This window comes from Harpia harpyja, chromosome 7 (genome assembly GCF_026419915.1).
Source record: "Harpia harpyja isolate bHarHar1 chromosome 7, bHarHar1 primary haplotype, whole genome shotgun sequence".
In the NCBI taxonomy this organism is placed as follows: Eukaryota; Metazoa; Chordata; class Aves; order Accipitriformes; family Accipitridae; genus Harpia; species Harpia harpyja.
The window spans coordinates 5,480,305-5,502,741 of NC_068946.1; the positions used below are offsets into that span (position 1 = coordinate 5,480,305).

The 22,437-nt window shown below is 40.0% G+C and overlaps 1 protein-coding gene across 4 annotated transcripts in view; it reads right to left on the minus strand.

Moving 5' to 3' along the window:
• The window catches only part of CLSTN1 (calsyntenin 1), a 40,764-nt gene extending 19,741 nt beyond the window's left edge, over positions 1-21,023 (minus strand). For 2 of the 4 annotated variants that reach the window (XM_052793587.1, XM_052793585.1), the window contains exons 1-4: positions 20,687-21,023; positions 10,557-10,679; positions 3,571-3,600; positions 1,945-2,140 (exon numbers count right to left, since the gene is read on the minus strand). In XM_052793587.1, the coding sequence (XP_052649547.1) occupies positions 1,945-2,140; positions 3,571-3,600; positions 10,557-10,679; positions 20,687-20,789 (452 nt within the window). In that variant the 5' untranslated portion in view covers positions 20,790-21,023. The remainder of the gene's footprint in view (positions 1-1,944; positions 2,141-3,570; positions 3,601-10,556; positions 10,680-20,686) is intronic. The other 2 variants (XM_052793586.1, XM_052793588.1) reach the window with 2 other exon arrangements.
• Positions 21,024-22,437: the final 1,414 nt, after the last annotated feature.

Here is a 22,437-nt window from a genome sequence, read left to right on the forward strand (position 1 = left end):
TTGCTTACTATTCCTGTTTACTTGCAAATAAAATTCAAACCCTTGTATTGCAACTATTAAATTGCTGCCATTTTACAGAAATACAACAAAATACAGCTATGACAAAACAGGCTTTTACTTCTGTTAAAACAGTACAATCCTTCTAGTTCTTTCCTGCTGTCGAGTATTTGATATAAACGCCCAATTTTTATTTCATGTGAACAAGAATGACAGTTAAGACTGGTCTTAGACTAAGAGCTCAGTCAAGTGCATTTAATTAGCTTTTTTTTGCTAATAAAATACTGAGCTGTGTAAGTCAGTGAAAACTGGCTTATTTCTTGATGTAGGAATGAGAGATCAGACAATTTAAACGGAAGAATCACAGAAGTGGAAGATACACTGTAAGACAACATATAGCTAGCTATCTAATCCCAAACAGATTGGATCTTGAATTCCGTCCTTCCATGCTTGTCACCGATTGCTGGTATATACGGAACAGGAAAATAATGCAGTTTCTGTCAATACCCAAAGAGAAAAGGTGAATAATGAAAACCATCTGGAATGTAAACTAATAAAGAATTCAATCAGTACAGTCCTTCCATAAAAGCAAAATTTTTCTAATGCTTATGCTAAAAAACAAAAACAAAAAAACCCCAAAACAACAAAAAAAAGGCATCAGGGTTTCATTTTAACCTATGTGCTAAATAAATGCCACAAAATATGGCCTTCTGTACCAAACACACTTTATATTCTTGACTTTAAGGGCTAAACTCCAAGATGGTCAAAAGCCACAAAAAAACCATAACACAGACAGCCATGGGCCAGAGAAATTTCAACAGCAGTTTGTAGGTGCAGGTCTTGGAAACCCATCATTCTGCTGGCGGAAAAGAAGAGTTGCAGAGCATGCTGCTAGAGCTGTACTGCTTCATTACATAACCATGAATTTGGATAACCATCACTTTTACTAGGGCCATCAGAAGAAAGTTTAGATCTCAATTAACCAGCACAAGTAAAAAAAATCATAGGTAAGTTCTACAGTGCGGAGAAGGAACTGTACACTATCAAACTGAACAAAGAATGTAATTCCAGCCAACCCAACAAATCATTTGTTGCCATCTGTCTCCTTGAAATCTTTCTTGAAAAGTCAAACTGAACATCAAACAGAGTTTAAGGGCATACCTATTTTCCATAAGTGTAATCCTTAAGGAGATAACTTTCTGCTGCCTATTTGAAGCATACAGCTACAGAGTGACAAGGTTGTATTTGTCACCAAGAGGACTGCTGCTAGTCTATTCCTCATCTTATTTATGCCCTTCTTTGCTTCACACAAATGGTAATCTTCCACATGCTCTGCAGATGTTTACACCAGGGTGTTAAACAGTTATTCTCAAGTGGATTTTTCCAGAGAGCATTTTACATTGTGTTTTTTTTCTTTAGATAAAGATTAGCTAAAGATTGCTTTGTTCCCATTCTTTAATCTAGGCAGAGATTAACCTTATGCTATTGACCTCGCTTTTTTTGGCAAGGCTGTCTGGAAATGACAGCAACATGTATCCTTTTCCATTTTGTCAAGTTTAATATAGACTGACTTCTCGGACCAGTTTTTTGGGTTTAGAAACTGAATTCTGAAACAATGTCCAGGCTTGGTATCTCATGCCAACTCTTTATGTCAACTCAAGCCAGATTTTAGCTATTTCAACAGTTTTCCTGCTTCTATCTCCACGCTGTTTTCTAATGTAAATTCAGAGACATCAAGGGATAGAGCAGTATCATCTAGACTACAGCTAGAGAGATGTCAAAACAGTTCATTTCCATTTTGCTGCTATTTGTATTACCATTGTACGAAAGTCTTCCAGTATTAACACCTGGTTTACATTTACTCTAAATACACAGACCATAAATCACCATGAAGCAAGAGACCACTTGAAACCAAGCTTCCCCTCAGCCCACCACAGATTTACTTACTTGTGGGATTTTTTTGCATTCGCTCCATCTGGTCCCTTTCCACAGTCATAGGCCTGTATGGTGAATGTGTAGTCCTTCTGTAGTTCACAGTCAAGCTTTTCTTTAGAGCGTATTATTCCCTCACCAGTGGATTTATCCACTACCACTGCTTCAAAAGGAACATTTTGCCCGTGAATTTTAAATCCACAAATCTCACCTACAGATTCAAAGTAAGAGGGGTTAGAACTGGTCAAAATTATTACACATTTTTTAAATAAATAACCAAATATTTTGCAGCCAAGGGTTTGTGAGGGTCTGTGGACAAAGCAAGAGCACTGTGCTTTAAAATGAGTGATTTCTGGGAACTTTAGTAAAAAGAAGCATACGTCTGCCTTCCAAGCAACTTGTTTACTTTGCATCCATTCATGCAGGAATACAAAAGAGAAAAAGAGAAATGTAGACAGGCATTTCACAGGAGTACTTGAGATAGCTCTAGGATAAGAGTAGATCTTATGAGAGCATACAGCCAAGGCCACTGGTAGTATCTTCTATGCCAAGCTACTGGGAGTAGCTGGGCAGCTTGTTTATTTTGACCAGAGCAAAAGGTTAAAATGCACAGTTACAAGTCAAGGGATGAAAAAGCTTCAAGTACAGGTTCAGCACCATAATTACAGAAATTCTGTCAACAGATCAAAGAACAAAGTCTTCCTGTGCAATGTACCTGGCTAAAATTAGGGAATCAAAATAAACTACTGAATGAGAAAGGTAGAAATACCAACTTCTCAGGCATCCATTTCAACAGCTATCTACTAACACAGACCAAATATGTTAGTCAAGGAAGCTCTCACATGGAACGATTTAGTAGGCTTTCCTTTCTATTCAAGCTCTTCATCCTAACAAACTTGCAAGAGAAGTCCCTAGTACCTCATTTTAAAAGACATCTAAGCCTACGATTACACTACAAGACCTCTTGCCAGCACAGCTAGGTCCATCTGTCAGCACGTTCTGTGGAGTGAGCCTAGCACACCCAGCTGTGCTAACAAAAGCCACTCAATAAACAGTTTGATCACCTACACTGTGTTTTTACCTGTGTAACTTGTTACGTTTGAAAGGTGATTTTCTTACATCAACAGAAAACACTATTTTGCTATTCTGGTTGCAGTGGTATCATAGTACCAAGAACGCACTCCTACTGTAAACATGTCTAGAGGTCTTCAAAAAAAGGTGTTTGATTCAGATTTTAAACGTACTGAAGGAAGTGTACTGCAGGGAAGGTGTTATAATGCTTCGGCAGTTAAGCATTACTTCACAAAGCATATGAAAAAACTTAAGATGTCCCAAAGAAGTAAGCTATCAGTGAAAATACTAGAAAACACTGATTTGCCCCAAACCAACTTCTTCAGTGTCCATACAATGTAAAACAATCCCAAAATGGTTCAAATGGATGTCTGATTTACAGATATTTCTAACCAAGGGTTTGATTACATAACAGTTTTTATCAATATATTTTAAAATAGAAAAAAACTGGGAGAATAAATGGGACAAAAGAGCATGACAGGATCTTCTGTTTAAGTGCTGATTCCCCATTTCATAACCAAAGTTAGTAGGTTAATATTCATAAAAGGGATAGAAAGAACCCTTTATCACCTTCTTTGGTGACTGTCACCTCAAAACTCTCTAAAGGGAGAAAAGATAAACCCAAGTCAGTAACAGGAAAGGTTGAAAGGGAGCAAATAAGGAAAAGGCAAAGATGTACACATTACACAGAAAAGCTTTGGAAAAATTGTATTTTAAAATTCCAGTGGTGATTTGCTGTAACTGTTACGATTTTAGAGTTTTAGTTATGTTAAATATGATTTTATGTTTTAACTCCAGGTTGTCGTTTGTAGAATTTTGAAGTATTTAATAAATTTATCAAAAGGCTTATTGGGTTTTTTTTTTTGTCTTTTTTTTAATACCAACTACTAAATGAAAGATATTTTCAAAATTCCATGTTGATGAAGAACTATCCATAAAGTAGAATTTTCATCAGAACTTATTTGTACTATTTTATTTAAAGAAGACACATGAAATAATTTAAACAAGCTTGTATCTATTATACTGAAACCACCATGTTTCTACAATGAAAAAACTTCATACTCCTGTTTTGAGTTCCGGGGGGGGGGGGGGGGGGGGAAGTAATGAGATTTTTGTGTTTCCACATAAATTTTTATCAGTCTAGGTTTGTAACACCTAGCATTTACAAAATTTAAATTCTATGTCAAACTCAACTTGACAGTATTGCCGTAATTCATGATTAAAAAATATACACACTAAATTGTGGTCCCAATGAACATAAAAGCTTTAAATGTAAGAAATGGGGCAGGCAGCATGTATTTTCCTAGTAGCATACTGCTCTTCCAGGTTCAACAAGTAACCAACGGCTTCTATCATTTTATTCTACTGCTGAAATACTGTAATGCTGGACAGAAGAGATTCAGGTACTCAAATATACTCATCTACTAGTACTGAAGATGCCCTAGAGTAGCCTGCCTTGCCCCCACCAGCCACTCCAGAAAAGTACAGGCTTCCACAGTGTTCTGGATCTTCCACACTTACAAGGAGATCTCCAATATAACTGAGTTTTACAATGGTATTAGATGACTGTGATAGGTACCTGGAATGGTTTCACAGTTTTAATGAAATGACAGTTAACCCTGTTCTTCACTCCCCTGGAAATCATAATTTGTTAAAACCCCAAACTACCACCTTTTACATATTATCCAGCTTATCAATTATTTTTTCCTGATTACCATCATCTTTGACCTGGATTCCAGTACAACAAAGCAGACCTGTATCTTTATAATCACTTCTAGCAGATCTCCTGTTAATTCTCACATACTTCAAACAACTTGCAGTAATAAAGTTATTCAAGTCTCCATTCTAAAGTGGCATTACGAAGACATGAGGCACTATAGTTACAGAGAAATATTCTTCTTAAAAAGACAAATTTACAGTTTAATATTGAAGCAGAAATATAATTGAGGAAAAATACCTTACAATGTATCATGATTTGTAGTCCTTCATTTTAAAAGGAGCCAGTTTCTGAAATAGCTCTCATTAAGTTCTCCCTGAAACTCACTTCAGGTAATCTCTAGATTTATAATCAGCTCTTTATTTTAATGCACCAAGTATGCTGCCTCTTGTGGCACCCACATAATTTATTTCAGTCTATTCTTACACAGGATATAAATATAATCCTGGATTTTAATGTGTTTTGGCAATAGGATCATTCAAGAAAATTTTACACTGCTTAAATTCGTGGCTGACACTGCTGATTAGCCAGAAGCTACATTCCAACTGCGAGCTCTGAAATACTCCACATCTCTTACTCCTGTACACCTACGCCCTGCAACTCTAACCTTGAGAGTCAAGCATTGTGTGAAACATTAAGATTACAGGAAAAAAAATATATGGAAGGGAACATTAAAGCAGAAAGCCTGATAATGGAGAGAAGGGGGAGAAATGTATTACTACAGCAACTACCTATTTGCAAGAAAGGGAGGCTGTTTAAAAACTGGTCAGTTCTGTACCATCTGAAGCGACCTTTAACTCTGGCACCAACACCAGTTTGGCTGCTAGGAAGTTCAGGCATTATATTTTTGACTCCTGAGCATAAGACGTAAGCAAGCTCTCTGGTAAATATCCATATGTCTCCAGGTGCTTTTTAAGGTACAAAGCTTCTGTTCAAGGTGTACTATAGCTCAATTCCTGCCAGATGTTTCTCAGAACAATAACTGACCTGATACAACCATATTTGTCACTTCACACAAGTGAGATTAACAAAAAGCCCTTTTCTTACTACACAGACAAGGTTCTTGCGACTGAAGAAGTTATAATGCATAAAAACTATGGTGTTACTTATAAATGCCCTAAACAAGCAAATGCAGAGCTCCCAACCTAACAGGCTTTTCAAGTTCCCTTCTTCAAAGTGTCTCTGCAAAGAAAAGAAGCAAAAAGGAATAATCCCCTAAAGTACAAAGTATTTAAAAAATTAAAGCTCCCCCTCCTTTCTCAAAAATATAGTACAGACTGTTACAGAGCTGTTTTAAGACAAATAGGACAATTTACAGATTAATATTCCCATACACAGATTATATTTTCATCTCAGTTATGAAATGCATATATTTATACAGTATAGGTATGGCTCTTCTGTGATTACAGAATTCTTGGCAGTGAATTTTTTTCATTGCCATAAGTAAGCTTAGTTCCATACCATGCTCCCTAAGGTTTCATGCTACGTCGTATAAGCTTAACGCTTCTTCTCATTCCATTCTAATGTTAAGGTACATTACTGAAATAAATTTCTACTATTCCTAATCTTAGAACACAATGATGATCAATCTGTAGATTAGTTTATATTTGATACATTGGAAATTGTTCAGCTAGGTAAATCGGAACTAGGATAGAACTTTACTGTGTTTCACTCAGCTGTAATCACAGTTGAAAAAACATTTCATTTTACAGATAACACAGGTTTGTGGAACTTAAGTTAGCCAGAAAACATACGGTAATCCTGTATCCTCAAGGCATTCTGTATTTCTCCTTTCTAGTGCAGCACAATCAAATTACAGTGAGGATTTGGTAGAATTTTAAGGTTTTGTTGATTTTTATTGTTCTATCTCTTTCTCTACTGTTATAACAATGTAAAACAATTATATAGTTATAAAAAAGGTTCTTAAGATATTTAAACTGGACATACAGTATTTGACTAGACACTCTTGAGACTTTGGAGTCAGCTATCCCTCTACATTTCCATTCCACGGAAGGCGAGGAAGTATATTCTCCCAGCTCTAACCAAACAGCAGTCTACAGGAGCATCATGGAAAGCCTTTAGGAAAGCCTCCCATTTCAGTACCTTTAGAACATCTCCTAAACAAGTATTTCTTAGTACCACACAATGCTGTTAAAAAGCAAACCAATTTTAAATTTCACAATTAGCGATAGGTCCATTTCAGTTTGCATTTGTACGCATGGTAGGTACAAAATGTCACTTCATGCATGCCTTAAATTTGATGCAAAAATGGCTGAAATACTATTGCAACAAAAATTCCTCTTCGGTTTGCCAACCGGCTGTGCGACATATTTGTTGTATGCTCATCGAATCGCTCATTGGATGTAACAAGATCAAAATCTCTGTTTGATTACACAGTGTCATTCGTCTTCTCTACATATCATTTCTTTACAACCACCACCCAGCCAAGTGCTGCATTACACACAGACCTGCTGCAGACAGGACGTCAGCACAGCTCCCTGCCCTAAACAAACACGGCTTGGTGGTGCAGTGTGGAAACACGGCATCAGTGCTCGCCCACTGGGACATGGGAACCCCACACACCTCCAGGGAAAGGCTGACAGAAAGGCTTGGTGGATTTGGGTTTTGATTTTTTTTTAAAGAATGAATTGAGATTCTGCAAGATCATTTTCAAAGCTCTATGCATATTCATGCTCTAAGTAAAAAAATTCCTAACCCCCACAAAAATAATTCTTGCATGCCAGATTAGTAAGGCAAAAATAAAGTATTGTGGCTGAGAAGTGGTTTTCTCTAGGGGTGGGGTGGGGGAAGAGGGACTAAAATCCTATTACAGACACATCAAAAAAACAAGGAAACATTTCCTTCCACAAGGGAAACATTTCAAAGAACTTGCTAGCAAGACCCTGCGTTATACTCTCATAACAGAAAACATTCAGCGATGTGAAGGCATCTAGATACAATATTGTTTGTTTCAAATACAATAAAAATTCAATTCCTTTTTGCATAATAAAGGAGAAATCCATACTGAGAGCTTCAGACATTAAACTGATTTTGGACACAAATTACTCTAATGTACAATAGAAAAGGCAGTTGTCCTTTATTTTATTTTTTCAGCTAAACAATTTTGGATCAAATTCCGACATGACTCAATTTGCAACATAGAAAAGTTTCACTGATGAAGGAGAATATGCATTGTCTTCTCAAGCAGATCTGTAACAATCACGGTACAAAACACTGATTCCATAGGGTCTCTACACGTTGGGCAGCATGATGAGGCAACCCGGCATGACTATATTAAAACTCTGTTTTCAGAAGTGTGTCGTTTCAGCTGTAAAACCATACAAATTACGCTAGAAATAAATGTCTATATAACCCTACTTATTTTTGCACACCTGAATTTTAGGATCCTACCCACAGCACGGAGTGAGCAAAGCAATAAAATATTATTTTTACTTGCCCCACAGTTCATGTACTACAAAGCATTTAAATAAATTAGTTTCAAGATGTTTCGACACGCTCAAAATTGAAATAAAGCAAAAAGCTCTATTTAAAATATTTTAAACCTGCAGACAGTTCAAAAGTTTCACAGCTCAGCTAGGGGGCACAGTTAATTAAAATATCCAACCTTTTGAAGCATGAATAAATTTGATTTATAAGTAGGAATATACCAGTTAGGGCTGAAACAACCACTTAATCCTGAAAATGCTTTGTTTTGCTGTGAAAACATGTCACTGATCTAATGGGCTTCTCACACTTAAACACCCACATAGATGCTGCTGGATAACAACAATGCTATTCTCCGTCCTAGGACATAACTACAGCACCACCAACTAGAATTGATAACGCTGATTCAGCACGTCTCCCACATTTGGCCTCCTCAAAGACAGATGCAAGTATTGTTCCATTTAATGGTAGACAAATACTTTTGTAGATTCCCACAGCACAGTCATTCAAAATTTACGCAATTTAAATCCAACAGAGTCGTATCGAGGAAAATTTCTTTACAACATTAGCATGCTATACTCAGAATTTAAGATAATTACTTTAAATCCATTGTTCTGCTGCTGCTTAAGAATTGTTAGGTTTTGAAAGCCAAAATATATAATGTTTATACAAACATTTAATAAAACCAACTTCCAGTTGGTAAAAAAGTTCATTAAATGAAAGCAGGTTTATACAATTTAGATCAACACAATGGAAAAGTAGTGTCATTTGAAGAGATACTTTCACATTGGATTTTCCTCTGCAAGTTTGACAATATATTTGAAGATAATCTGCCAGTACTTTCTTAAAGCTTCATGATATCCAGCACTCAAGAAAACTTTACTATCCACCAAGAGATATAAAATCGCCATTTTCAAAATCTATTCAATGCTGTCAAACTACCAGCGCTTACATTTAAAGCACTTAAGAACTGCGAGAGATGATTCATATTCTCCTAATCACCAAGTACGCAAGTCAGCCTTCCTATACCTCTTTTTACTTAATGGATTTTATGTATCCCAATACAAGCTTCCTCATTTGGAAAAGTTTTTTTGTTCATAGACAGCAGTTTTACTTCCAGTTAAGATCATTTAAGAGCCTCTGCCATGTGTATCCAATGCATGAGAAAGTTTGAATTTCAGAGGTTTACCATTATCTCTGAACTTCCTGAATTTGTAAGATAGACTTGGAGACAATTACAGCCTTACGATAATGCAACAACACTGTTACTTTTAAGTACCACTTTAAGAAATTGTGACCCAGTTGCCATAATACTGTAGCACACAATGCAGTTAGCATGCTGAACTTTTCAAATGGCTGTTGATTTAATCACTCCTCCTTGACGCCAGGCTAAGCAATGTTCCTAAAAATGGCTACTGTCACATCCTCTAGGTATTTTACTAGGGTTCTTGGCCCTCAAATTTCACTCAACCAAGTAAGCATCTGCAACTATCTAATTTAAGCTTGCGTTATCCACTACGAATAATTTAAGTACCTGTAGATACCCAATGGTATTCTTGAAACACAGTTTTCTAGCAGTTTGTCAAACCAAAAAAGTACCTTCCATAATACTGCATCCAATTAATGAATACAGTATTCTTAGAACAGTAGTTTCCAGAGAGAGAACTACTGTGGAAGTTTGTAAGAAAACTGTCATCTCTCAGTCCTATGTTGAAAGTGAAGAGTTAGCCTAACGTTTTGCAAATGGCTTATGTACCATTCTCTGTACTCTTTGTTAGAGGAGAAAAAGCCTTTTCTTCAGGTAGAAGAGGCCATCCATTTTTTAAAATGCCCCAAACTGCTAAGCAAGCTTATCACAGAAAGTCTAGATTTCTACAGGAATACTAAGTCCAAATACTGCATGGAAGAAATACAATCTTAATTCTGCTAACTACTGTTTTCAATCTAGTAAGACACAAATGAAAAACACTAAGAAACCCCAAAACTCTCTTCAGAATGATAAGAAAATACTCGTTTCAGAACTCCCAGACTGAACACTGTGAGATGTGGACTCCAGAGGACTGAGGAAAAGGTTAGACACTATGCAAAAACAACAACAAAAAAACCCACACCGAAAGAGCCCCCAACAAAACAGAAAAATTAACATATACACATGAAATTGAAAGAAGCATGGAATATCTACAATATAGAGTACTCTCTGGTCTGGGTATTTGGATACAGCTGTATATTTATGGACGTAAATATGAAATAAAAACTCTGGTCCATGCACAAACATTTCCTAGGGTCTAAAAGCTTTGAAACATTATGCTACTGTTAGGGAAAACACACTAAGTAACATTTGTCATGAAGAAAGCATTTCCACTTCTTAAAAAAGAAATGCACATGAATTCTTTACCTGCAAAACGCAGAGGAGCATCTTTGTCCAGGGCTATTAAAGGGGGGTCCAAGAGCACCATGTTGTCATTTTCTGTAACTATACCATGATAGGTTGTTTCAATCCATGGCTTGTGCTTGTTAACTGAAAGGAAAACAAAGTCAAAATGTTTGAAATTGACAACTTCTTTAAAAAATGCTTTATATAATACTGATTTAAATATTTTCCTCTTTCATTTTTCTAAATCTGAACCAGCATTTTACTAAATTAAAAAATTTGAGACAAAATCCTGTTCAGAAGAGTTCAGTGTCCCTGTAGGCTTTCCAAAAGTAACTCAGACAATCTAAATTAGTCTCTTAACTATGCTGGGATTTAAGATGCCCCTGAAGTGCAATTCAAAAACCTTCTAACAGAGATGGGGAGCTGCTGCCATCAGTGCCAAGCGTGACACTAGAAAAACCTATATTCAGCACCAGATGAGAAAAGACTGGCCAACATGAAACACGAGGGTTTGTTTACACTCTGCTTCTCTCCAACTTGGAGAACTTGGGATCCAGTTGGAGGACTATTCTTCAGAATGTGAAGGCTTTTTCCAGTTTCAGCATTTTGTCTTGTTTGGGCTTTTTAATTATCATTAAGAGAACAGGTGGAAAAGAGATCAAACTTAACTAATTTCTACATAAGGCCTAAGGACACTTGCCAAGGAAACAAACAGGGAATGAGACACATTTCTGTCCCAGTGTAAGATCTGTATCTAGAACCTTTTGTATCAGTTTTACCAGTCATTTATATGGCACCCCAGGTAGAGGAGGACTCCAGGAGTTCTGCTGAAGCTAAGGAACTACGCAAAATGCAAGAAAGGAAGAGAGAGGAGAGGCAATCAAAAAGGGCAAGGTACCCGCTTCGCAGCCCCACACCCCGCCGCAAAGACACAACACACGCGTTCCAGGCCTTGCTGGGTTTGGAGGCCTTGTACTTTGTACTCTTTAATCCAGCACATGCCTAATGCAGATTTCAAACACTACTGGAAGAAGGGACCAAAATCTCAGGCCTCTTCTGTCATCTAATAGAATGCCTTGAAATCTGAGTTAACTACTGACTACTTTTTATATCACTTATTTAGTAGTTAGCTTTAAGAAACTGGAAAACTCCACTAAGAGATTGCCCATAAAAGCATTCTTCAACTCTGTACAGAAGAATCTATACACCAATCACTTGAGCATGTTTCAGATGACTGGTCGTCTTCTTTTGCTGCAAGTAAGTGCAGTATCTTTCCTTGTCAGCTTGCAGAAACAGTTTTTTCTAGTACATCACAAAAGACGCAAGACAAAATCATACGTTATCTACTAGGTTATCACCTACTACATGACAATCCAACGTGAGAGTGCCTTGATTATTAAATATTTACCTTTATGTTATGCTCTCCAATGATAAACACAGCTTGTAGCCCACAGAACCAGTATATGTGGTCTAACAACTAATTCTTCTTGACAGTTGAATATACTGTTTCTCTTGGTCTAGCTCTCTTCATGCTGAGGTTCTACATGCATCAGTTTCACCTAAATTGTTTTGGGCAATGTATATCTGCTACTTCAAAAAACCTCTTAGGCTACCACATACTCCTGCTTCTTAAATTTATACTAATTTTGCAGATCTAATTCTGGAAGGTTGTACGTATCTAGCTGCTTAGACACTACGGAAAACATTCATCTAGAGGGCCTGAAAACTGCTGCTTACCACACAAAACCAAGTCATCTTCAGCAAGTGATATACAGTCAAATGTAAGAAATGCTTTGCTAGAGGTTATAACAAACATACCAAACAGCATTCAGTAAGTGACATCACCCAGGTTTTGGTCGTCACGAGATCAAGTACATGCAACTTCTGAAATAAATCTCTGTGCAATCACAGAAAATTATATACTGCAGCTAGAACGCTATTTTAACACAGTTGAGTCCTGCTATTTCACCTTTCTAAAGAATTATATAAGCAAATTGTCAAAAGAGGCAGAGGTGTAAGGCTAACGTAGACTTTTGAATCTTGCCTCTCCAACAAACTAAAATGGGTTCATGATGTCTGTCATATGCTTACCCAGGGGAATTAAAAAAACAGTGATAAAAGGACATTGAAACAAATTATTAAACCTAGAGGTAGAGAACTTATACAGGAAACCGTAATCCTTTCCCAGTATGCTTTCATCTGCAATCTTTTACTGGTTAGTAGCAACAAACTGCTAGACAAGGATACAGTACCTTCATACATAATAATGCAGCAAGAGAGAACTCACAACAAACTATTTTAATGCAAACAGTGTTTAATTACCACCGTGTGGTTTTACTCAATATGGCAACACTATCTTTATTGCCTCAATACACTCACATGGGCATGCTTTCAATATTCAGCATACCAAATAGCCAGCTAGATGTCAGCCACATTGTTCTATTTACCCAGAGAAGTACACTGCTGCAGCACCCTCCAAGGAACTTGGCGTTTTAAAACAAACTTCATCATGCTCAAAGGGACTAACACACCATTCCTCCCTCAGAGGCAAGGCGCCAGTAACTGCTGAAGTGTGAGTCCACAATTGAAACATGTCTCTCAGGTCAAATCCGGTCTAACGAAAAGTGTTTCACTAATACAGCTACGGCTGTTAGGAGCACGAGAAGGACACAGTTGTGTATTTTTCTGTCAGTGCATGCGGGGCAGTTACACCTCAACTGAACATATCGGAGTCCTTTCATCCATTCACCTTAGTCTCTGCAAGGACCTAGTATAAAATACTAGAACAGATCTCTGCCAGAAAAAACTCCATCTCCATTCTAATACTTCTGAATGTAGATTACTTTTTTTTTTTTTTTTTTAAAGCATTGAGAAACCTTCTCCTAATTTAGCAACCTACAGTAAATCCCACTACTGTAGGGTAGGGAGTTCTATAAAAGGTTGAAGTACTGTAACCACATAGGAACAGAATTATGAGTATGCTAAGCATCTGCAGAGTCTAGTGAACCTTCAAACAACAGACCCAGTTAAAAGCAAAGTCATGTCCTTTTATTGTGCTGTAGACAATAAAATCATAAAGCTTAAACCCCTTTGTGTTTAGGAAGGCTAAAACATCACCAGATTTTAAAACATAAAGCTTAAATCCCTTTGTGTTTATGAAGGCTAAACATCACTGGGTTTTAAAACACCAAACTTACTGCTGAAAATCCAGGAAAGGCCCGTTATCCGTATTTGTTATCTACTGACTCTAGCATAACCACATACTGTAAGAAATTCTCAAGCTAGCATTTGAAATATGAGGCACAGCTTATGAGCAATACATTACTGCTTCCCTTGAACCAACTGTGAAATTGAACCAAGTATTCTTCTGATCTCAGTTGGCTTAAACATTATTAAACGTTGGACTGAAAACTATCCTTTCACATTTTTTTTCCTCTTTAACTGTCACAAAACTCCTGAAATCTACAGAGAAAGTTGTTCAAAGCCAGACTGTTAATTTCAAACCAAAACAGTCGGCCTATTCCAAGCTTGACGCTAACAAAGTGCCCTGAGCTGTTAATCTCTTGCCATTTAACTGGGATAAACTACACTGGTTTCCTTGAAATACAATATTCACACTATTTGTAAGCGCCTCAACTGGAATCTGTTGTAAATCCCAACTAGCATTTAATCTAGTCAAGTGGGGGAAGCCACCCTGGCACGACACAGCAAGCTGACTTCTACTTAGTTTTTAGTGGCCAAAAAAAATTTAAAAGACAGCTAAGCATACCTCTTTTTCCAGGTAGCAAATTGAATTGTAAAGCTCGTGCTAGAGCCTTTACTGCTGCCAAGCAATGACTGCACATGCATCTGCAAGGTGAGCACAAGCCACCTAACATGGTTTATCTAAAGATAATTGCTTCCAAGCTATAGGAGGTGCCTGATGTGATGCATGCCTTGAACGCTGGTTTTTACCATACCATTTGCTCTAGGTGTATGTGCTCAGTTTCTCATCAAGCAGAACAGACCAGCTTTTACTAATACTGACTGGAACTACTACGGACTGTTCTGCAGAAAAAGGAATGTACCTCAAAGAAAGGATGCTTCACCAACAGCAATGGCTGATGCTGCAGAATGCAACCCATCAGATAACTAGCAGCAACTTTTTCCTGCTGTTTAAAAGAATTAATGAATGTAAATGAATATGTAGGCAGGGTAATGGGGTTTGGGGCTAGTATGGAATCTTTAATCAAAAGCTATAATCTTAAGACAATCAAAATTCAGTTCTAGTATTTGAATGTGAATGTATTAAAATTAAATGTACTTATCAAAGTCCCTTCTGAGGACTCTGGTTATCTTCTTACAAGTGGTCAGAAGTTCATTTGACTTAAATGGGGTCTGGCACCTACATCACTGAAGATTTAGACACACCTCAAGCAGAAAGGACTGTAGCTGAAAATATTTTTTCTGGATAACTACTTCTAATACATAGTGTTATTTACATATCTTTAGAACTAGATCAAGATGATTCATGTCAAAACAATTTCTTAAGAATTAACTGGTAAAACACATTGAATTAACTCAGTAACAAGTACTAGAGTCTGAAAGCTAGATGCTCAATCTAGTGACAGCAGATAAACATGAAATACTGATTTTTCAAATCCACCTTTGAGACTTTATGAAAAATCCAGAGATTGCATAAAAAGAGAATTGTACTCTCTGTCAATTCAAACAAACTGCACTCAATGAACTGAGTAAACAGTCCTTTACTCCTGTCCTGAAGGTCTGACAAAAATTTTGATTAGTGTACGTCTTCTGTTTAATTGTATTCCTCTTGATGTAAGAAAATACAAACATGCCTTTCAGCGAGATGATAAAAACTGAGGCACGTCTTACCTTGAATATTTGTAATTTAGTACTGTTCTGATGAAATTTCAAGCAATATCATCAAAAGAACAACTTTGTATAGTACATAACCACAGAAAAATACAGTTACCTAAGGAGTAAAGATCTACACAACAAAATGTGCCTTCTTCAACCCGAAAGCAAAGTTTAATAAGAAAGGGTGTAGCATGGCCCGATGATAATGCGTGTTCTGATCCTGCCCTACACTCATCAGCCTGCAATTCAGAGCTGTCCCTATGTTTTCTATTAGAAAAGGGTGAGGATTAACTTTGTATACAAACAACTTGAAAAGTATCAGTGGTAATGAAAACATTTATTGTATTTATTTAATTGGGTCTTCTCATACCTAGAATTTTATCAAAAATCATCTTACAACCAAGTACAAACAATGGGATAAAACCGAACACAAGTTCTGCTCAAATGCTGAGTTTCTTGATAGCATGGAACTTTTCTTACCTATATGGGTTTTCCAGACAAACTACAATTTCCATTACTGGGACATGAGAATGGTAGACAGTAACAAAATATAGGGGGATGAATCTGCACTAGGAGAGGAACTGGCTAAGGGCATGGGCATCCACTAACATTAACCTCTACGGTTTCTAATTGAAGGAAAATCAGGTGGTTGAAATTCATCCCACAGTTTCAGATCTCTATCTTGGATTCTTTGCCACAGTTAAGGAACACTTGTAATTTGTGCTCTGGAAGCTCAACTGTCATACACTGGGAGCACGAGGTAATGTTTATAAATTGTCAAGTGCCTACAGTTTGAGCCTGTACAATTAACACTAATTCTCCAAACACCGTATTCAAGCTCATGGCTGTAGGAATTCAACAGGTTTTATTAAATTGTATTTTGCCTAGTGAAAAATCTCTGGTTTATCACCACTTACAGAGAGTTTCCTGTTCTACACTGAACCAGTTGTCTAAATCTGATTTCATTTGTACAAGGACACATGGAAGTTTTGCTGTAAGCCTGAAACTAAGGTACATACAAATGACTGACTAGAAACTAGTTCCAATTTTCATTATCCACAACTGCAACAGAAGAAATGTTCAGAGTGCCAAAGACTGTAGAGGATATATTGACCAAATTTCAATTTGGATAAAAGCCTGGCAGGGAAAACAGCAAAACAAAAATATCCCACCACGAAACAGTCTAAATAGGATTAAGACAACAAAGCCTTAATTCTTGAAGTGAAATTTAAAATGTTTAAACTAAACAGAACACTGAAATAGAAAACATAAGCCTCTAACTGTAAACACTAATTTAATAAATGTTCTCTTAAATGTTGCTAATTATAGTGCAAGAGTGGAAATCACTTACTTTCTAACTGTTGTAAAATTTATAAACTTCACTCCTTGAAAGGGAATCTTATTTACAAATACAGCAAGCATCATCTCATTATAGCCAGCACTTCTGGCTCTACTTGTTGACTCCATTTAAAACCAGGGAAACCAACTGGGAGCAGTAGCAGCAACTTGTTTTCAATCTGAATACAAAGCAAGTGAGATGAGACCTAATACTATAAACAAAGGACAGACAGTTCTTCAAAGGCACTGAGGTTTCTAATAATACTTTCTAAAGGCTCCTAAGGAGGTTTAGTCCCTACTGAAGCCAATGTGAGTCAATCAGTATGAATCAAATAAATCAGAGCGCAAAACAAGATTTATTTAAGACCAAGGCTTCCGGCTTAGTAAACTCTCCCATGTTTTGACGTATCGCTTCTGTCTTTGACAATAATGATAATGCTACAAGACGTATGCCCCTTAATATCATAAACAAAACTTCAGAGAGACTTCTCTGAATACAACTAAATAGAATGGTAAGGCTCAGAAAAATGGTGAAAGTGATTGTGTTGAGAAAACGTCAATGACTACACAAGTTTTTTCTCCTCTGTGGAAGTTTCATAGCCACGAGACACTAAGCTATCAGATACTTAGATTTTCACAGCAGAAAATGCCGCTTTATCCAGAATACCAGAATCCTAATCTAATCTGTTCACATTATGCCGTCCTGTGGCCTGATCTGCATTTAACTTCAAGCCTTCTAACTTCCAGGAGAAATGGAAGTCTGTGAACCTAGCTTCTGTCCTTAAAAACACCTCTTTGCACTACTCTGAAACTGGTGATTTCAAGTCTGCAGAAACATTAAGACCTCAAATCAAAGGTATATTTACAAGTCTAGAAAAGTTTCTGTTGATAAATTTTCCCGATAACTTGGCACAGACAGCACAACCTACAGTCTAATAACATGGGAGAAGACAACTGGCATGACAGTATTCCAAACACATAAAGTAAACCATGCTTGCCCAGACCATCCCTCCTTCATCTCAATTTCCAGAGTAGTGTATTATTTTATATACTATATACAGAAAAAGAGATGAAAATTGTTTGCATGAAGAGATGGCTATATATTATGCTTTCCCAAGCACTATGCATCATAGAAAGGTCCAGCACTGGTTAATTTTGTCTCTTCTCGGTGGTCTCTTACTTTCATAAATCCTTAGAGGAAAAAAAAAACAACCCACAGCCCCCATAAATAGCCAGATTGTCTCTTCATAATGCTTTAGGGTAGTCTTAAATTTCCCTGCCTCTAAAAAGGAGATAGAAACCTAACCACCAGCCCTATATTATAAAGGCTGTTCCTGTGTCAAAGAAACATCTGCAGTAAGACTGTGGTAGCAAGAAAGTGGTTTGTGGTTTGGATCTAAGACATTCATAGCACCACATAACTTCCTGAAATAATCACAGATCAGCAAAGCTTCCTCAAGATTGTATTATTTTGATCAATACCCTTCCTAAATGACAATAAGCTGGAAGGGGCCCAAGGCAACAGAGGTATATTGCTCTACTTGGTCAGTAACTATGGAAGAAGCAGCCATTTAGATGCACTGCCTTTTCATCTGAAAAGTCACTCCATTCCACTCCCCATTCAGCTCTGTTGATAAATATCCAATTGCTTCACTTTGACAAACACTATTTGAATGCACTGCTAATTACTGCTTTTCCATTCTAACATTAGTCCAACGAGCTTAAAAATAATTGGGTCAACTTGACCAATTACAAGATAAATGCAGTTAAATTAAGAGTTCTGCATCAGCTGGACGGGAATATGCCTCTCTAGGACCTGAAGCCACTCTTTGCACCCCTTAAAATAACTACAGGGAAGATGGTAGTTCAGCTAGCTCACACCTAACTTTTGTGTAAGATCACATCTCCCCAAAAGCTATTTCCATTTCTTTCCATCATCAAAAAAGAAACCACTTTTCACTCCCCTGTTCCAACCACAGGAATACACAGGACTGGAGAGTGGAACTCGCCACTCTGGTGTAGCCTTTCCAGTCCATCTCTGCACATTACTGAACCAAATGCAATTCAGTTTTTACCACTTACAATAAATCTTAGTGACCTCAGCAGCAAGGACTTTTAAAGTCACAGATGAAAAAAATGAAGCTGTACTTGAAAAAAAATGGAACTGACAATACAGCACAAAACTGAAAGTCTACCATAAACACTTCCAAACAAATGTTTCTCCTAACAGGGAAAAGAAAGTGAGTTGCCCTAGCAGCTTTCCAAGTGTTTTCCAGAGCATACTTGTCATTAAATGCATCTTCACATAACATTATTAACTAGCCTACCTAGAGTAGCCAAAACATCGTGAGGACTAAGGCAACCGCATGTACTAAGACAAACTATACTGTAACTCAGTTATGCGCCATGAAGTTTAAAGAGATCAGGACCTGCAGTCCAGCAGCTCTGTAGATTCAACTGAAAAAAAAGTACAGCCTGTAACTGCACAAGAGCTAACAGAGCTGTCTTGTGTAATGCTATCTAAATTTGCCATTCATTTCCAAGTACATATTAGCTTTCTTTGAAAATGGTTTTTGATCTTAGTTTTATTCGTAATTTCAAGTGATGCAAAAGCCTAGCAATTCAATGAAATTGTGCTTCTGTATTGGTGTGGTAAGCGTTAAATTTAATGGTTCCAAGGAAACTAGTGAATAGATTGTACTTGAGAGATATTGTATAGGTAAATTATGGCCACTATCTAAACAGTTGGTAGACGACTTACTACAGCAGCAGCTTCTTGATCCTACGTAGGGAAATTGCAGCAAGATGCGTCCTTAACGAGTTGGTTTTGTTTAAGATCAAGAACTTCCCTTCAACGTATTTGCAAGCCATTTTAAAGCCACACTTCTGATCTACATTCAAATTAAATGCAAGATCTCAAATCTCATCATACGATCAGCTAAATCTTGCAGAAATGGCATTCTCAATTCAAGGGGTAACCTTCAGGTAAGGAAGCGCTCGCAAGCCTCTTACTGAAATCTGCTCAGGAGGAGACCTGCAATGCGTATACTTTTACTCCACAAGATCAATCAATAGCCACAAGGCCAACGTTTAAAAATGCCGTCTCGCCGAAGGTTTAGCACAGCTCTCTCTTCTCGCTCACAACCAAACGAGTCTTCTTTACGTCAGCCCCAAGGCTAGGCTCCCCAGGGGCTCTCCGGGGTGTTTTATTTCCCCTTCCCATTCCGCTGGCCATCACGGCTCTCTCACGAGCCCAAGCCCCGTCTCGGCTCTACCCGACGCACGCCGCCGCCTCGCCAAGCCCTGAAAGAGCTCGGCGTTTCCAGCGGGCAGACCGGACCGGACAGGGCGGGCGGCGGGTCTCGCTGCGTTTCGCCAGCGGAACCCTTCCCCCGCAACAAGTGACGACCTCTGCCCGCCTCGGCCACCGCCGTTATGTAACGGCCGGGCCCGCCGGCACCGAGCGCCGCCGCGCATCCCACCGCCGCCGCCGCAGCTGGGCCGGGCCCCCGCGGCCGCACGGCTGAGGCCCGCCGGCGCGGGGAACTGACCTTCGGGGTAGGAAGGTCTCGGGGCGGAGCGGGGGGGGGGGGAGCAGCCCGGTGCAGGTGACCGCGGAGGGCGAGCCGCCGCCACCCCCCACCCCCCCTTCCCTTCGCCGCGGCGCCGCAGGTGCAACGGCCGCGGCGGGGTCACCCCCGCCGCCAGCGAGCCCCGGGGAGGGGCGGCCAGCGCCCTCCTCCCCGACCGCACCGCCGAGCCGCCCTCCTCGGCGCTCCCTCCCCCCTCCCGAAGGACGAAGGGAGCCAAGGACACCGCACCGGCATAGCATCGGCGAGCGGGCGCGCAAGCCGGGGGTTGGGGGGCGGGGGGGGAACCGGACCTGCCGCCCTCCCCTTCCCCCCCCCCCCCGGTGCGGGGCAGCCTCCCCCGCCCGGCCCGGCTCCATTTACCTCGAGCGGCCCCCGCTCCTCCGCAGAGCAGGGCGGCGAGCAGCAGGCAAGAGACGGGGGCCGGCAGCGAACGCGGCATGCCCGGGCGGCGCGGCGGCGGCATGGCAGCGCGGAGCGGTGCAGGGCAGCGCGCAGCCCCGGCTGGCGGGGCGGCTGTGGCGCCCCCGCTGGTCCGGGCTCCGCTCTGCGCCGGGCGGAGGGTTCGGCTCGGCCCCGAGGAGGAGGAGGAAGAGGAGGAGGGAGGAGAAGCGCTGCGCTGCCCCGCTCCGCTCGCTTTTTCTCTCCTCCTCCCCTCCCTCCCCCGCCTGGCAGCGCGGCGCCCCGCCAGCGGCACCTAAAATGGCGGCGACGGCGGCGAGTGCGGCCGGTTCCCCCCCCCCCCTGCCGCGCCGGTTACCAGGCGGGGGAGGGAGCGAACCAACGGCGCGGGGGATGCGGGAGAGCCCATCTGCGCGGCGGGGCGGAGCGAACCAGCGCGGAAAGAAACGCCCGTCGGCCGCCTGCCGCCCGCCAAATCCGCCCCCAGAGCTCGGCGGGCACTGCGGCACCGCAGCGGCTGCTCGGCCGCCTCTTCCCACCTCTGACCCAACCGGCGGGGTGGGCTCTGCCGGGGGGGGGTGTTGGGGTTTTGGGGGGGGTTCAGGTTTTGTTTTCTTTGCAGGAGCTGAAGCGACCTGCGTTGCTGCAGCTGTGGCCGGTTAGGAATCGGGGCACGACGGCTGCTGCTGCCCCACTGGAGCCTCACACGGCTGATTGAAGCAAATGCTGATTAAAACCCCAACATTTTAGGGCTAAAACCCGTACAAAGCTGTGTAAATGCGTTCCCCTTAACATCCACAGGTCTTCTCGGCAAAAAGGCAAAAAAGCTGGTTTTTACCTAACCCAGCACTGACACCAAAGAGGGCAAGGCCACCAGCAACAAGCCTGGCACAGCAAGGCACTGGGAGCAGGATGCAGAAACCCTGGTCATCTGCTGGGCTCTGAACCACACCTGGAAGGAACAAACTGCCAACACCTGCCTGCAGTAAGCACCACAAAACAAATAACGTGCTTCCTTGCTATGTTTTCATAGCTCTAAGTCTGCAGTCCTGTGGAAATGGGTCTGCTTTAAACATAAAACGCACCTTAGAGCACCGTCATGCCTTTCCGCGTTAATGCTTGTAGACCTAGGGGTTTTCTCCTTGGTGCTCATCCCCAGGTACCCATGCTGCAGAGAATGACTGTCCTGTGACGTAGCATTAACCCTGCCCAAATGGAGGAACAGCAGCGCTCACAGTTTTGACAAACACTCTGCAGAGTGAGAAACCTTTTCTAGTGTAGTTTCACTGACTTTTATCAAGGCAAAAGTCTATTAGTTCTGTTTGGAAAAATTCACAAGTACTATCTAAATCAAGAAGTTTCATAGGAATAATTAAGTTGCATGGAACCTGTCCTGTAATAGAAAAGTTATTTGCTCTTTGGTCAAAAATTTCAATTAGAAAATGCTTCAACAGAAGAAGAAATACCTTACTATGATCAGAGTTTTGACAAATAAAATGCAACCAACTTATTTTATAATTAGATATGACTACTCATGCTTTGTACCTATTAGCCATTTCACTCCCACAGTGAAATAAAAATAAAGTCCAGAATGTTCAAGATCCTAGAGATACGGTATTTCTTTATTTTAAAACACTATGCAATTTAAATACCAAGATTGATCTGTTCTGGAAGAACCTTCCCCTCCCTCCCAAGGCAAGCCCGGTACTGTT